Below are 17,685 nucleotides of genomic sequence, written 5' to 3'. Positions count from 1 at the left end.
TTGGATAAAAAATTTCTTTATTAATGAAAAATAAAACACTAACAAATTTAAGATTTTATTTTTTTGCTAAATACATTTTGTACAACTTTTATTTGAAATAACATTTTCTGCGAAATCATTAAACACGTTTCATTTTACTCTTAATTCCTGTCCGTCTGTATTCGGAACGCAGATCCAAATATTCCTGTGTACATTTATCAATAAATTCCTCATCTTTGTATCTGAAAAAGAAAATACATTCACAGTTATTTCCCTTTGTAAGCTTCATTGCTGAGGAAGAAGGGCGGGAGCTGATGAAAATCACTTAAGAAATTATTTTTAATCTGATTCAGTTTATTTCATTTCTATTAAGTAAAAAAAAACAAAAACAAAAAAAACATCATTTACTCAGTTTTAGTTTTAAGATATGAAAATCCCCATACTCAATTATTTTTTTCAAATTTTCCAATTTGGAAATTTACTATTTTGCAAGCAATCCTGCAGCCATCAATTTACATCCAAGTATTCTTTTTTAAATATATAACTTACATATATTTCATATAAATTGATTGGAATTTAAAAAATTAATATTTGTGCATATAATTCTGTATGGTTGTTTGAAATATTATATGCTGATGATATATTAATTGCTTGTGAAAAAATGTAAGAACTAATTGTTAAGTTAAGGATTTATTGGAATTCTACGGAAAGTAAAGAGCTGAAAGTGAATGTTATCAAAATTAAAGTGATGGTCAAGTGGTTGGAGTGTTAAAAAGTTCCTCAATAGTCAAGCTGCTCAGTTTGTGAAAAGGAATTCCGATACAATTCCATCTTTGTGGTATTTACAAGCATTGTGTCCATAAGAAATGCAATGGAATTATTGGTAGGTTGAGAGAGGATAACCAAATTGTGTATAAGATAATGAAGACGGATGAGAACTCTTATATGGACAAAGTATATCTGGATGGCAAAGCTATTGAGGTTGTCAGGAAATTTTGTTTCCTTAGTGATGCCATTGGAGCACATGATGGAGCAGGTGTTAGTGTGAGAGAAAGAAGTGGATGAAATAAGTTCAAGCAATTTCTATCATTACAAACTAGCAGAGCTTTCCCACTAACAACCAAGGGAAGAGTCTACCTGGCCTATGTACAGCGTTATCATGTGTTATGGCCAGTAAGGTTAAACACACACGTGTTGCCTAACGAGAAATGATATAAGAATGATATGATGGATGTGTAATGTAAGTTTTAAAGAGAGACTTAATTCTGATGACCTCAAAAGAAAATTAAACCTAGACAGTATAGTACAGTTCAGAATGGAAATAGTCTTGAATCACCGTGCCTGGTCAGCTAGGGTTTGTGGTGAACTTGTTGAAAAGATCAGGCCCAACCAATCCAGGGTGAATGCCACAACCATGATTATGACCAGTATAAAGATATGTGCAGAAAGATAGATTTTGATTGTATAACCATGTTGAAAGAATGGATCTTCTTAGATTAGTAGAATAGTTGAGGTAGCAGCTTCAATTCACCTGGAAAGGCCAAGAAAACACGGAGGAAAAAAGTGATAAAAATGGATCTGAGAGATGAGGGGGAAAAATAAAGACCAGAGAAAGGTTATTTTGGCAGTCAAATTTTTTAATCTGTTCAATGCATGTCAACATATAAAACGGACATTAAACTAAATATGACAAATACTTAATAGTTTTCATTTAAACGATGTCTTTTGAACATAAGATTTTAAGAATTGTTTTGGGAATTTATCCTTCTTGTATTTAATCAATTCATTATTGTTAGCATCAACAAAACTTTTGCATGAACACTGTATGTGTGTATGAGAGTTTATTCCCTATGGACTCCAAAACGACTAAGCCTATTTTTTTTTAATTTCACACAAATTTCTTTCTTTTTTTTTTTTTTAAATTCCATTTTCACCCCAAACAAGGCACAGTGTCACTTTGATGCTACTATCAGGAACATCAGTTGCAGGGATACTACGTAGGGAGCTGAGCAGCGAGATATCTGTTCACATTACACTTGAACTTCTATATATTAGTACAGTTGGGAAAGCAGGAACTCGGAAGGGAGTTCCAAAGTCTAGCAGTTCTGGCGAAGAAACTATTAGAGTAGAAGACTTTCTTACATCTAAGGATCTCTACTGTGTAGGGGTGGGATTTTGCTGCTTGTCGGGTTTGTCGGGGGTATTTACGTCGAGGGGATATAAGGGCTTGTAGCTCATCAGAGCATTCACCATTAAAATACTTGTAGAACAAGCAGAGGGATGCAACATTACGTCGATGGGACAGAAGTTGAAGCTTAGATGACAATTGAGAACTTATCAGGTTGGCGACTCTCCTTTGAACCCTGTCCAGGAGCGAGAGACTAGTAGTAGATGCACCAGCCCAAATGTGACAGCAGTACACTATACATGAGCGAATGGTGGCCTTGTAGAGATACAGAATACTTTCAGGCGTAAGTAGTTTTCTAGCACAGTAGAGGGAGCCAACCTTCTTCGCAGCAGCCTTAGCAATGCTCTCAATGTATCTGTTCCAGCTCATGTTCCCTGTGAACGTTAGGCCAAGAAATTTGAAAGAAGTACATTCAGGTAATGTCTTTAGTCATAGCTATTGGTGGTTGAGAAGGTTTCTTGTAATTATTAAATTACAAACTTAGTCTTGGCAGCATTGAATGTCACCATCCATTTTTGCCCCCATACAAGCACAGATTGGACATCTTCCTCTAGTATTTTTGCCATATCCTTAGATATGTGTTCATTTGTTTTCCTGTCATGCCTGTTATAGAGAGTGGTGTCATCAACAAATATACCCATCTCAGAAACAATTTTATCAGGGAGGTCATTTATGAATATTAGGAATGATAAAGGTTCAAGGATCAACCCCTGAGGTACACCGCATTTATATCATATTGTTTAGATGTACGACCGTCGAGGACAACCTGGATTCTTCTCTTATTTAAGAAAGATATAATTATGTTAAGTACTCGTCCAGTGATACAGTATGTAGCAAACCCTGTCAAAGGCCTTAGATATATCTAGAGCTACCGCTCTACCCTCATCTGCTTTGTCCAGTGAATAGTATATACGTTCAGAGATTACAGTAAGGATATCTGCTGTAGAATGAGCTTGTCTAAATCCGTATTGTTGGTCAGTCAGAGGTTCAGCAGCTGTAAGGTAATGAACTAGAGCTTGATTAATTATGGGCTCAAATATTTTGGCAAAAAGCAGGAGGAGGCTAATGGGGTGATAATTTAATGGATGTTCTTTCGCCAAAATTCTTTAAACTGGTACTACAATAGCAGTTTTCCAGCAATCAGGAAAACAAGATCCGTTAAGGCATTTGTGGTATAGTTTGGAGATGACTGGAGCAACCTCAGCGGAGCATTTTTTTAATAACACAGCCAGGATGAGATCAGGTCTACATGCTTTTGAGGTGTCTAGGTTTTTTTATGATAACATGTACTTGAGAGGGAGTGATTTTAGGTAGTTTGTTGGAATACCTCTGATAAATATTGAAATTCAATAATCAAGAAGATCCGATTAAAGAAGGAACAGTCTGATTTTGACCAAAATAAACACTTTTATACAGCCTAACATCACAAGTGCATTTAAGAAGTTCTATCATCGCACAGACAGAAGAGGTTGGTGTATAAAATCAATAGCAGATACTTTTAAAAAAGGGCGTGGTTCCCTACATTGCAATAGACTACAATGTATTGTGGACTAAATCACTATGGGGAGGCACATGGCGGTGCACCATGGTGGGTTCCAACTAAAGCAGGCAATCAATGGATTCGATTGAAAAATGGGCAATTTCCCGGATTTTGATGACAATAAAAGTATTCAAAGTGTGGAACATCGGTTGATCTCGTTCAGACCCGGGCAAATTGACGTCTTGCTGCTAGTAGAACAATAAAATTACAAATGAAAAATATGAAATATTTATTATAAACTGCTTAATAAATAGTTATGCACATTAGGCATTAGCAGTGATCCATGGAAATATTTGTGTATGAAATGAAAAAAAAAAACATTTATCTAGATTTGTTTACAAATGTTCTTTTTTCTTATTAAATATTAGTCTCTTTTTTCTTATAAAAAATATTTTCTCATTCCCTGAAGTATATTCTTCATCTACAAAAAAAAAAAAAAAAAAATTAGAAAAATTAAGTTTTCCACAAAAATTCCATAAAGTTAAATTTGTTCAAATACATAAATATCATAACAAATATTATTTTGTTTAATTAATACAAAAAAAAAAAAAAAAAAAGTGTCAGAGCTCCTCACTAACTTCTCTTAACTCTCAATTTGCTGCACCAATTCTTAATGTATCTTTTGTCGTACTTGACCGGCACAAAAGTTGTTTTTTTTTTTCCACAATTTGTTTGCTTATTCACCAAAGCAGTAGTAATACTTTTCTTCTTTTTCCTCTTTCAACTGACAAACTCACTCAAACAAAACAATGCAAAAAAAAAAAAGAAAAAAGAAAAAACAAGACGTCTGTTGTACAAAAAACCTGTCTTTCTCTATTCTGCCACCTCAAACTCCCAACAGTGTCTAAATTTGCATACATATTATTTTTTATATCAGAACAGTTCCAGGTTCGAATGTCAGTGCTTCTCTTCCCAATTATTATTTTACATTTGAAAAAAAAAATTAAAATCTAAACAGAAAATATGGGAATATAAAAAAAAAAAAAGCAAAAACGTTTACTCACGCATTGGCCAAGCAAGAATGCAACTCTTTCGATAAATCTTTGCATCGAAAAGGCATTAAGAGACCCTCCTTCTTTGCACAGTCACCAAAAGCTAAAAATAAAAGAGTACAAATGCATTAATATTAAACGTCACTGGATATTATTGCTAACTGATACAAAATTCTCTACTCGGTCATAAAAATCAAATGAGAAACCAAAAATTTAGTTTTCAATTTTAGATTTTTTTTTTAAAGAAATGATTTGGCATTACTTTTTTCTTTTCTTTTTTCTTTTTTTTTTAGGGCTCACAATACTACAAAGAGTAATGAAATGTTGCCAACCGTTTCATAACAATCCAACCTAACATGCATCGTTGTGGGTGCTAGTTGTTGTTATTAATAATTTCTGAAGTTAGTAGCTTACAATACACCAAAAGAACGTATAGTTCTTGACTGATGCCCATGCAACCAGCATGACATGTTTTTAGGGTTAACGAGGTTTTCGCGTGCACCATCAAAGTTTCCTATTTTGCACACCACAGACTGTTCGGATTCAATTTTCCTTTGAGCTCATCAGAACTAAATCCGTCTTACATTACTCACATCCATAGTACAATTCTCATATCATTTCTCTCCATGCAACACATATCCTCAACACTAAGTAATTAAATTGATTAAAACTAGCAATGCCCAAAGATACATAATTTATATGAATAAAATGGAGACAAATTCATGCGTGTCTTCATGAACTTTTTTTGCCTCAATCTAATTTTAATAATTACACAATTTTTTCCCATCATTTACTATTAATCAAATATTAATCAAAATCAAGCGTGTAATAGCAAAAAAAAAAAAAAAAAAAAAAAAAAAAAAAATCAAATATATTTTTTTTTAATCTTATTTTGAGCTTAATAAATATTCATTCTCTTCTCCCATTTGCACACGCACAAGGCTGACACTACATTATTTATAAATTTAAGAGTAAAACAGTAAAAAAAATATTCAAATATCTTAAACCAACATTGGTGCAAAAAGGATTTGCGGTTTGTGGTTAGAGGCATTCTAAACTACTGTAAGTTATTTTATCGTTATTTAAACATATCACAATTAGTAATTTATAACTTTCTTTTAAATTATTAAAGCACCATTTATATTTTTCTGCAATATTCTTACTTATGTTGAGCTGAAAACGATCCTCTTAACAAAAAGGGGGTCATCTTCCATCATGATAATGCTCACACAGCACTACTGACCAAAGAGAATTTTGTTGGGAAATTTTGGCTCAGTTTCTTCAGATTATCATTATATCATATTAGATTATGGGAAATTTTGACAGTTTCCTCAGATTATCATTTGTTTCAAGGATTACAAAACCATTTAAATACCCTTATATTCATATTTCGCATGAAAACCTAAAGAATTTTACAAGCAAAGTATAATTTTGCTGACAAATGAAATCAAGATATAGAGAGAAAAGGTTGTTATCGTTATGAAAATAAAATTTGCAACAAATTTTATTTTCAAGATGACATTTGAAATTGGCAAAATCTTTTGCACTAACATGAGATCGAAAAAACTTTTAAATGTGAAAAACATACAAATTCATATTTAATTGTTAAGTTAAATTATTCATTAAATTATGACTGCCTAAAATATATTGGTCTAAAGCCAATTTTCACAGCCAGGTTAAACTAAAACTGTAGGCTTTAAATAAGTAAAAATCCTTACAATTGTAATGATATTTTGTGTTAAATGTCAGTTAATCAGAATGGCAGCAATAATAATGAAATAAATTTCATAACACATTGAAAAAAAAAATGTGGAAAAATAACACAGAATGATACATCTGACAGTTCATAAACAGCTAACACATTGAACCTTCTTAATAGGATTCATAACAGAAATTAAGCTAGAGTTTTCTTTTTTAATTGCATCAGAAATAAAAAAAAAAAAAAGATTTGAACCATGGAAAACAAATGCAATTTGATGATAAGGCGAAAATTTAATTTGCTAATAATTTTCAACTTGGATTTTTCTTTAAAATACAACTTAAAACCTTATATTAAGTCCATCAAATTAAAGGCCATTTTTCTTTAAGATTGAACTATTTTTGGGTGCATAAAGATACCACAAACTAAATTTGAAAAATAACATAGAAGCATAATTTCAACAGCTAACACATTGAATCTTATTTCATTTATAATCCCACCTCTTCACTGTAGAGATCCCTAAATGTAGGGAAGAGTATTCTATCTCATCTATAAAGCCACTATTCATCCATGCATGAAGTACTGCTGCCACATCTCGGCTGGTGCTTCAACCACTTGTCTCCCTCTTAGATAAGATTAAAAAGAGAGTCTCAAATCGAAAAGGTCCCGCACTACTTTAATGGAATCAGTTCCGACAAACACATACCATTTGTGCCCCTTTGACGTGAATACCCCCAACTAACCTGATATTAAACATTATATTGACATAAAAATTACACTCCTGCACTGTAGAGATTCATAGAGCCTAGAAAGCTGTCTACTAGTTTCTTTCCTCTGACTGCTAGACTTTGGAATTCCCTTCCTGTTTCCATCTTCCTTTGACTGTACTAACCTGCAGAAATTTAAATATAATGGAACAGACATCTCGTTGTTCAACTCCCTTCATAATGTCCCTGTAGATATAATCCCAAATAATAGTAGTTCCTTATATCGAAGTGGCAATAAGCCTTGTGGGGGGAGGGGAGAAATAATAGTAAAAAAAGAAAAGAGATCAAGTTAGATTTATTTGTAATAATTAAGCTACTCAGAATTTGAGCATGTAAAAACAGAAACAATTTGATTTTTCATTAAATGAAGATTTTCAACTTTTTTTGTAAAAGACAAACTTAAAACCCCATACTAAGCTCACCACAAAATGGCTATTTTTCTTTAAGATGGGACTATTTTTTACATGTATTACAATAGACGATATTACACACTAAATTTGAAAAATATCAACATTAAAAAATAATTTATCTCTCAACAAAAAAAGTAAACTAACTTGGAGTATCCGAGAGGAGGGAGATAACTATGATTAACACAAGAGAAAAAAAAATATTTTGCTGACACATTAATTTTATCAAAAGAAAAAGTTTAAATTGAAGAGAAATTCATGTTATTTCTTCATTTTTGTAGTGTAAAATTGTTTGTGATACTTAAAAAAAAAAAAAAAAAAAAAAAAAATGAAATCAAAATACAAAGACGACACGATTCAACCAATCAAGTGTTAATCTAGAAATGACATACGAAAAAAGAAATCAATTCAACCGACCTTGAACATATTGGACACATCTTTCCTTTTTAGCAAGTTCTTTCATTCTTTGGGGAACCATGATTTCTCGTTCGACTCGTCGCAGTGAACGATCATCAGGATCACCTGAAATCAAAAAATAAAAAATAAAGTTTGGATGAAATATTTTTTGATCAAGTATAAAAAATTATTATATGTCATTTGTCTGAAAAATTTAAGTTTTAACTCATATGAACGCGTGATGTGTGTTCAGTGTACAGACCGCGATCGTTAGTTTGTTATATTGATTCAAGATTGTTATTCAATTCTGACGCCAGTCACAATTTGGTTTCAGTCAGTGCTGCCAATGAAGAATTCTCTATTTAAATAAAACGACAATTCCAGTTTAAAACGAGATATTTATTTTTGGGGGGGAGGTTACTCGTTTCTGGACAACAGATTTGCCAAAAGAGAGTTTTGCTCACACAGATCTTACTTGAAGTGACACAAAACTCCAACTTCTATCATCTCCCAGAAAATGAAACTAATGTTCAGAGGACCACACATAACTGACATCTCCTTCCCATCTCTTTAAATACCCATATACTTTTGACAGGAAATCTTGGGTACTTGTTAAGATAGAGTTGACAGATCGACTTTTTATGAATGTGGTTTTAAGCAAAAACAAAATGACTTAATTATCATGTCGACAATAGTAATATATCCAAAAATTACGAAAATGGGGGGAACATTGCATTTTTCTAGAGGTAAACACCTAGAAGATTGTGAATACAAGGGATAAACTTATCCTTCTATTCGCCACTTTAATAGCTGAGGTTTGTTTTCAACCAGAGTGATAGACATTTTATTTTTTACTAAAAACAATAGCAGTTGTTATACTCGATTTTTCCTAATTTTTGGATATATTACTATTTTCGACATGACAAGTAAGTGCTGTTGTTTTTGCTTAAAACGACATGTTCATAAAAAATATATATGTCAACTATCTTAATAAGCACCCTTAAAGGTTCAATCTTTTTCTCAATCACCTCCATTCAGCCTCCCAGAAATCCAGTTGAGAACAGCCTGCCAGTACTCTCTTAAAAGGGCCTATTCTATTGACAACCTCTAAACATTACTATTTTTTACAATTTTTATCTCTCAGCAGGAATCCTCATTTAGGGTAACATTTACAAAAAAATTCTGGGTAGTCTTATATAAAGTCAAAGCTATTTTTAATTTTTTCCATGCATCTCTTGGGCGAATATCTCTCAGCTGCAGCAACTCTGCTATTCACATGCATTATAAAACATGCAATCAATGCAGCATACCTCCTAGTACATATTTACATCCCTACCTATCCCCATGTGGAAAATTCTACCACTTGCAGCATTTCACTCAGCTCTGTTAAAAAAGAGCAAACAAAATCACTTCCGGACAAACCCAAACAGAAAAAAAAAAAAAAAAAAAAAAAAGAGTTAAATCACAAATTCCGACAGTTCATCAAAATGTTTGATTACACATGCATCATTTAACTAAAAAATTATTTTCATTTGTTTTTGTCGAGTCGTTCATTTTTCCTTTATTGATATTTTAACAATTTCCATCATTCTAATTTAAAATTTATAAATAGCATATTTGCAGGCACCTTCTACATATCCTTTCCATGATTCCACAATTTTCTCAGCAACCCAAAATCTTCATATTTGGATTCTTCAAACTACTGTTCTCATCTTGAGTCTTATTTTCACGTTTTGGTTGATGTAACCTCCAACCTTCTTCAGGTGTATCTAGTTGAATTTAAGTACCTTTATCAAACTCTAAAATCTCTCTATTGAAATTGGGAATCTGCACGGAATTTCAAATGAAACCACTTATTTAATTCATAGGGGTAGCATGCTCTCGTTCAGTCAGCCATGTCATGGTGGAAATCCAAAGTAATTTGCAATTATATTTTGAGTGTTGTCCACACTACACACTTCAACCTCCAGAACAGTGTAAAACTGAATTGTACCAAGTATTTTATCCACTATGCCATGGGTTCTGGCCGAAACATAATTTTCAAACCCAGATATCTAAAACTACATGAGTATGACAACCCAGCAAGGTATTCCAGTTTTCTCTGGTCACACATGTGCAAGGAAACCACAACTAATATCAAATCTCCACACAACATAAATTGCACAAATAAAGTTACATTTTCCTCAATAAATTTTCATAATTCTCTCATACGCAATTTATGGCAATGCGGCTGACAATGTTGTCATTAATGCACAGTGATTTTACAGAACATCACATAACAATAACAACTATTTAAGTTCTGTGCATACTTGTACTCATTTTGGCATTCACCCTGGAGAAATTGCGCTGGCTCCATCCAGAGAATTTACTGCATCCCAAACAGATGCTGACCAGGCATGACGGTCTACCGCAGAAGCAGATACAAGTGTTAACCAATCTCAGTTCCAGTGACGAAGTCCATAAAGATGATGACCGAGGATTAGCATGGCATCCTGTTTCACCATCCTGAACCATATTTTCATCGGCCAAGTTTCAGTCATACGGTTAGAATGGTGTGGACGAGGGCTTATATAAATGCAGATTTTAGTACTGGTACTAAAATCTGTATCTATCAAACTCTAAGGCGCGATGCACCAAATCAAACTAACCCGATCTGACCCCAATACTTGATCCAGCCATGCTTGGATCATTTAGTCGGAACTTCCAGACATATGGTTCTTTGAAGCAATCTGGTTCCATCCACCCTTCACCACCCAGTTTACCATTATTGTTAGTGCCAACTGGTCTTAGTCCTGGGGCAATACCTTTAGTCAACACTGAACTAAGAATATCTTTTGTTTTTCTTGCTTAAAAAAAACAAAACAAAAACAAAAGAATACCATTTGAGATTAGGGGGAACGATCATTTCTTTTTAATAGGATTTTAAAAGTAAAATATAATTATTAAAATATCCTTTGTTGCTTACATTATTAATTGAACGAAACTATTAACAAATTTGCTAAAAATAATGCAGTTTTAATCTATAAAATTATTGGACATAAATAGTTGCCAAAACTTTCAATCTTTAATTAAATGAACGAATGTTACAAATTTTAAAGTCAGTATAAATTAATTTCTATTTGACAGTTTAAATGCTTTTAAATCCCTTTCAAGTTTTGAATAGTCACAAAGTAATGAGTTCTTTTTTTTTTTCTAAAAAAATTAAAACGGCTAATCCAATTTACAAGAAACGGAGATGCTGCTTTACAATTTGTCATTGTTCTGAGGGAGACAACTCTCTTTTACTAAGAGATTCATTCATTTTTTTTCATCTCATAATTTAGGACGCTAATAATGCTGTCAGTAAGTTTTCACGAGCAGTTTACAAAAACATACTTTTATGTTCTTCATTCTTTTTTTTGGATGGGGGGGGTATTCAATTATAGAACTTCTGCACTTTAATTAACCATTTTTTCCATTAGTAATGTGCTGACATTAACCGAACAGAAGAACTGTTTAATATTTCACATAAATTCTGCTTACATTGGAGGTGGGGGGGGGGGCGGCGATGGAGAGGGCAACATCCCCCTGCCCCGAATTAAAATGGCTAACCCAATTTACAAAAAACAGAAATGCATTTTGGTGGATTTAATTTTGTAATTATTTTTATAGAATTCTTTAAATTGTTTTATTTTACATAGTTGTATTTTTAAAAATCTTTTAATATTAAAATAAAAATTCAATGCGTGATTATTAAAGTTACATTGACATGGAACATCCACGTCTCCAATACTAATGATTACTACGATACTATCCCATTGATTATTGTACACGCAATAACCCTCTCCCCGAGTGGCTTCTGGGCCTTCATAAGTGGTGACTACCATGTAAAAAAAAAAATCCACGCACACAAGAAGAATCACAACTTTATAGAGATCAAATTTTTTATACTTAGAAATGTGACGGCTGTTTTTATTACTAGAAAATATCATCATCATCAAGTCTGTCAGTCTTGACAATGACTAGTTGGGGCCTCAGTGTTTTATCCCTCAGTGTTGGCGTAGTCTTCTTTCTGTGTGAAACATCTGGTCACAGGCTCCACATATGTTGGTGCAGGGCTTGTCATCGATAGTATCTCAGCTCTAAGGCTTCTCCAATCTCTCTATTTCTTTATTTCCTTTGTGGAGACTGTTCTGCCAACCACTCCTTTCTTTGGCTTGTTCCTCCCAACTCTCGACATTAATGTTCATTACCTTCAAGTGCCGCTTTGTTACATCTTTGTAGCGAAGCTTCTGACCTCCTATCTTGCGGGTTCCATTTTTCGATTCCCTGTAGAAGATGATCTTTGAGATTCGGTTGTCTTCCATTCTGGCATGTGCTCAGTCCATCGTAGTTGCATAGTAGCAAGGGTAGCTTCCACGCCGTCTAGGTTTGCTCTCGTGAGAACTTCCATGTTTAATAAATAGTCACTCCATTTGATTTTCATGATCCTTAGGTGTCTCTGCTGGACGACTTCCAGTCTCCTTATGTGTTCTGTATACAGAGTGTAGGTCTCTGCTGAGTACAGTAAGGCTGGCAGGATGACGGTTTTGTAGACTCTGCACTTTGTGTCTAGCCGGATACCAGTCCTTATCCAGAGTCACTTTTTTAGCTTGCCAAAGGAGGCCCATGCGCTTTGGATTCGACAGCTTATTTCTTTGTCAGCACGGTTGTCAGTGCTTGAATCTTCAGTGGCGCTAAGCGTCGCAATTAATCTTTCTTTCTATTGCGTGCTGTAAACCAAAATTAGTATTTTGGAGCCCCCTTACTTGAAAACTGAACACATTCACTTAATAGTTTTCGCCGTTTAAAAACAAACCCGATTTTTTTTTTCTCTTAATGAAATACATGAGTTTTTAAATAATATATTTTATTTCTACTTTGAGTGAATTTTTTTTTTTTATTATCTAAAAAAAGAAAACATTGAATGAAATAGAAAAAATTGTTGTCAGCATCCGACATTTACTTGACTATGTAAGCATCACATGAGCTTTCACTAAAAAAAAAAAAAAAAAGGTTTTACATTTTGGACTTTACAGGTAAATTTTCAAAAAAACACTTTTTTGTTTTAAATTAGAATATTTTATTTATTGATCTTTTATCTTCAATTTGTGATATACAAAACTTTGGTGCGTAAATTATTTACTTTTTAATAGACATTTCAAAATGGGGGAGGGTGAATTTAAAAAAAAAAACGTTTGTCTAATATATTATATTCGGTTTATTGGAAAGAGCATAAAATTTCACATTGACCCTGAAAATATCGTAAAAATTTAACCAATAGAAAAATTGATAGATTTTTAAAGTTTAAAAATTGAAAAAAATTTAACTTGTAAAATTCAATGATTTCATTGCGTAAAAAACATGGCTGCATGAACGCGCGCAGGCACTTTGTAAACACCGTTTTTTAAAAAATAAAAAATATTTCTATTATTTTTTAAGCACCTTTAACAGTTTATTTTGGAAGTATATTCCATAAAGAAAATAAACATCGCACTTTAAAAAGACAAATTACGAGGTTTTTTTATATTTTATTCGCAGTTTTTTGTTTGGGGTGTCAAAAATTCCCCCAAAATTCTGACACACCTATAACCCCCCCCCCCCCATTGTAAACCCAATTTTGAAGGTGATATTCGTTCATAACACACCCGAAAATCCACGAAAATGGACATTTTAAAGGTAAGTTGTGCGTTGGTGTATTATCAACATTAACCAAACAATTTTTCATGATAGCGAGTTGAATGTAACCGTGTTTGAATTTTTAGACCACAAGGAAGGGAGGGAGCGACACGGGGAGATAACTCAGTCTAAAGCGCCGACATCCGCTCCCCATATTAAATAATAGCTTTTCTTCCTTCCTCATGGCCAAAAAAATCGAAACATGGCTATCGTTTGCTCGGTGTCATAAATTGTTTTTCCGCTGCAAAAAAAAAAATAAATAAAAATAAAAAACTACTTACTGAAATTAAGTGAATTTTTTTTCGGAAAATTTCATTCGATAACCGATACAATATAACCTTTTTTCTATATTTTTTTATTTCGTACTTGTACAGTTTAGTCAAGACGTTCAAAAATTAAAATATCAGAAAAAAAAAAAAAAGTTATATTGTACGTATCCGTTTTGGACTGAAGATTTTTTTTTTTTTTTTTTTTTTACAGCGGAAAAACACGTTCTTATGAGAGCGCGTTGAAGTCAGCCATTATTAAATTTGCTGAATGCGCCAGTGCGCCACTGGGGATAACTCCATGTCAAACGCCGATACTCCCTCCCCATCTTTAATTCTAGCTTTTCTTCCTAAAAATCGAACCTTTTGCTCGATATCATAACAAATTGTTTTTTCGCTGTAAAAAAAAAAAAAAAAAAAAAAAAAATACTTGATGAAATTATGTGAATTTTTTTTCGGAGAATTTCGTTCCATAACGGATACATGCAATAACATTTTTTCGATATTTTCATTTTTTAATGTCTTGACTAAACTGTACAAGTAAATACCTTTTATTGTTTTTAATGTCTTCATAAAAAATGTGTATAAGTACTGAATTTTTTTTTCCATAACGGGTACGTAAAATATAACTTATTTTTGTCAATATTTCCATTTTTTTTTAATGTCTTGATTAAACTGTACAAGTACCAAATTAAAAAAAAAAGTACAAACCAAAAACATGGCCATCATTGCATGTAACGCTTTACTGTTGTCCATAGAGTTTAATAAAAAAAAATCATAAAAATGACTCTTATGTTTTTATTTAAGTCTTTCGTTCTAATGTGTTATATATATATATATATCTTTTATGAAGTTACATAATTTACGCACATGAAAGTGCATATGATCCACGAGACCTTTAAAGTTTAATTTTATCTGCTATTATCGCATTATTTCAATAGATATTAGATTCATTTGTAAAAAAATAATGTACAAGTCACGTACAGCCGAGAAACATACAAAAAAAAAAAAAAAAAAAAAAAAAAAGAAATTTTCACAATTTTATTATAGAAATAAGTTGCTTTGTAGAAATTTCCCAAATGAAATAATTTCATTTTACAAGGTCGAAAGGATTATTCTTGTTTTTTGTTTGTTTGTTTAATCATTTTGAAGTAAGCTTCAATATTTCCTATAATCTAAACAGTTAACTTTGTTTACTTGGGAAAAATTATTTAATGACAAAAAAAAATAAATAAATAAAAATAAATAAATAATATAAAAAAATGTCAAAAATTCATAAAAATTCTCCAATTTACCAAGTCCGAGAGGTCCTCCTCCTAAGTTGTTTCGCAAAACACCGAAATCTTCCATAATTATTTATTCTACTGTTAATAAACCAAGAAAGAAAATCACTTTTTAGATTTTTCGTTAAAATACTTCCATAAAAATGAAACTCATAAAATTGTTATAAAATATTCACATTTTGGTTCTCAGAAGTAAAGTTTACGAGAAGCAGTAATTTCCATATAAACAACGGATCACGTGATTTGTTCAACCGGTGAAAAGAGAAAAAGTCCCTTCTAAAATATTGTACTTGCGAGACAAAAATACTAAACGCATAGTGTAGTGTCTGTTCTGATACAACACTTCGCTTTTTTCTTTTTTTTTTTTTTTATCTCGGTCAGTGAAAGAGAAACCCTTTTAGACTGAACCAATTTAATAGTTTTGTAATCCAGTGTACCCTTTTAAAAATTGAATTGTGTCTAACTTGGTACTATCTGGACAATATTTTTCCAATACAACAAAAACGGGGTGAAAAAAAAAATGAATTTACGTACAACGAATAAATAGCGCTGTTTTACAATTTGTCATTGATCTGAGGGAGAAAGCTATCTTTTACTAAGAGATTCGTTCACTTTATTATCTCATAAATTAGGACGCTAATAACGCTGTCAGTCAGTAAGTTTTCACGAGTGCTTTTTTGTTGTTTTTTATTTTTGGAGGGGGGACTCAATTATAGAACTTGTATAGTTTTTAACAGGTGCTTCTGCAGTTTAATTAACCGTTTTTTTTTTCGTAAGTAACGTGCCGACATTAAACGAGCAGAAGAACCGTTTAATATTTCACAAAATTGTTGTTTACACTGGGGGTGGGGAAGCATAGTATGTTTTCGTAAACCACTCGTTAAAACTTACTGACAACATAATTAGCGTCCTAAATTATGAGTTGAAAAAAATGAACGAATCTCTTAGTAAAAGTGAGTTGTCTCCCTCAGAACAATGACAAATTGTAAAACAGCGCCGAATAAATTACTAAAGGCAAGTTAAGTTACTCTTCTACCTACTAAGTTTTTATCTGTGTTTTGCCTTATTATAAGCGTTTATTTACTTTGAAGCAAAAATATTTTAAAATTTGTTGAGTTAGAACGAAAATAAAATGTTGGTTTCGTTGAATTCGTCGATAATCGCTCAAAAGTCGAAATTAAACAAAATACTCATAAAAACCATTCAATAAATGCCACCAATCATGCGAAAATGTAATGGATGCAAGTCTACGAAAGGGGGTCCCAAATTTCTAGCCTAGTTTTCATTTCGGAAAAGTTAGTTCATGTGGTACTAACTAACTTGTGTCACATTAAATAACATAGCTTCTTCATTTTTGATCTGTGCAGTCTTTCAATACCCCCTCCCCCATTAAATGTAGAAATTTTTTCTACTCTGAAGACACAAAATTTGCAAAGTCAGAAACACTTACGCTGAATAGATTTCTTGATTCAATTGTGTGATGCAGAAAACAATGCATTTTCAGATGTTAGAAGTTTTGTTGGTAATCCTTCTTGACTGAGTCATGTCAGGAAATTACGTCCAAGTGCAAAAGTTCATACAAAATTCCTAAGCAGGGAAAATTAATTCAAAGATTCCATTAAAGGGAATAAACCAGAGAAGATATGAGTTCCTTTTGAATACCTTTCTGCAGATGGAATGAGCAGGAAAAAAGCTTCTCTTAAGAATTGGGTTCTCATTGAGACCAGACATATGCATCTTGTCAGAACGAAATTGAAACTGGAACTGAAATTTTTCGCCAAAACGAATTTGGCCCATAATTTCATGCCAGTGCAAATGAAACTTTCAGAAGAATGTGGTTTGAGGAACTCATTGCACTTGTACCCCTTCAGCATGCATATCCCCGACAAACCTGCTTAGCAACAAAATTACACTCTTTCACTATTGAGGTCCCTAAATGCCAGAAAGCTTTCTACTCTAATAGTTTCTTCTCTCAAACAGCTAAACTTTGGAATTCCCTTGCTGCCACTTGCTTCCCTGACTGTATTGATATACAGAAGTTTAAATGTAATGTAAACCAACATCTTGTTAATTTCTCCTAGGCATAGTCTCAAATAGTAGCCCTTATGTCCAACTGGTGATATGCCTTGCCTGAGGTGAACGTGAGTAAGAGGCTTGAACTCCTATAACCCTTTGCTATAAAATGGCTGGCAGCACTTCCAGCTAGCAAATTTCAACACATTCCACAAAGAGAAGCAAAAAAGTGATGAATATTCATTACTTTTTCCAATACTTGTACAAGAAGATGTCCTTCCGTCTATCAAATTTTATAAAGTCTGAATTTAAACCTTTTTTTAATTAAATGTTTTAACTTGACGTGATGTTACCAGAACAAATACTGCTTTATGTTTTTTCTTATTTTTATCTTTTTTCTAATAACTTAAGCACATTTGTTTTATACAAGTAATGTTGAACATATTTTTAGAATCAAG

At 32.6% G+C, this 17,685-nt stretch overlaps 1 protein-coding gene across 1 annotated transcript; it reads right to left on the bottom strand.

The window, feature by feature from the left end:
- Positions 1-39: 39 nt before the first annotated feature.
- LOC145295864 (COX assembly mitochondrial protein homolog) lies at positions 40-15,467 on the bottom strand. Its single transcript, XM_080141601.1, has 4 exons — positions 15,227-15,467; positions 7,990-8,094; positions 4,712-4,802; positions 40-221 (listed from the first exon to the last, which is right to left on the bottom strand). The coding sequence occupies exons 1-4, from the start codon at positions 15,279-15,281 to the stop codon at positions 119-121; spliced, it is 354 nt and encodes a 117-aa protein (XP_079997727.1). The 5' UTR covers positions 15,282-15,467; the 3' UTR covers positions 40-118.
- Between the last annotated feature and the right edge of the window lie 2,218 nt (positions 15,468-17,685).

This window comes from Euprymna scolopes, chromosome 16 (genome assembly GCF_053919585.1).
Source record: "Euprymna scolopes isolate OS-2025 chromosome 16, ASM5391958v1, whole genome shotgun sequence".
In the NCBI taxonomy this organism is placed as follows: Eukaryota; Metazoa; Mollusca; class Cephalopoda; order Sepiida; family Sepiolidae; genus Euprymna; species Euprymna scolopes.
Note: the sequence above shows the minus strand (reverse complement) of the source record. Positions and strands in the feature narration are given on the sequence as shown.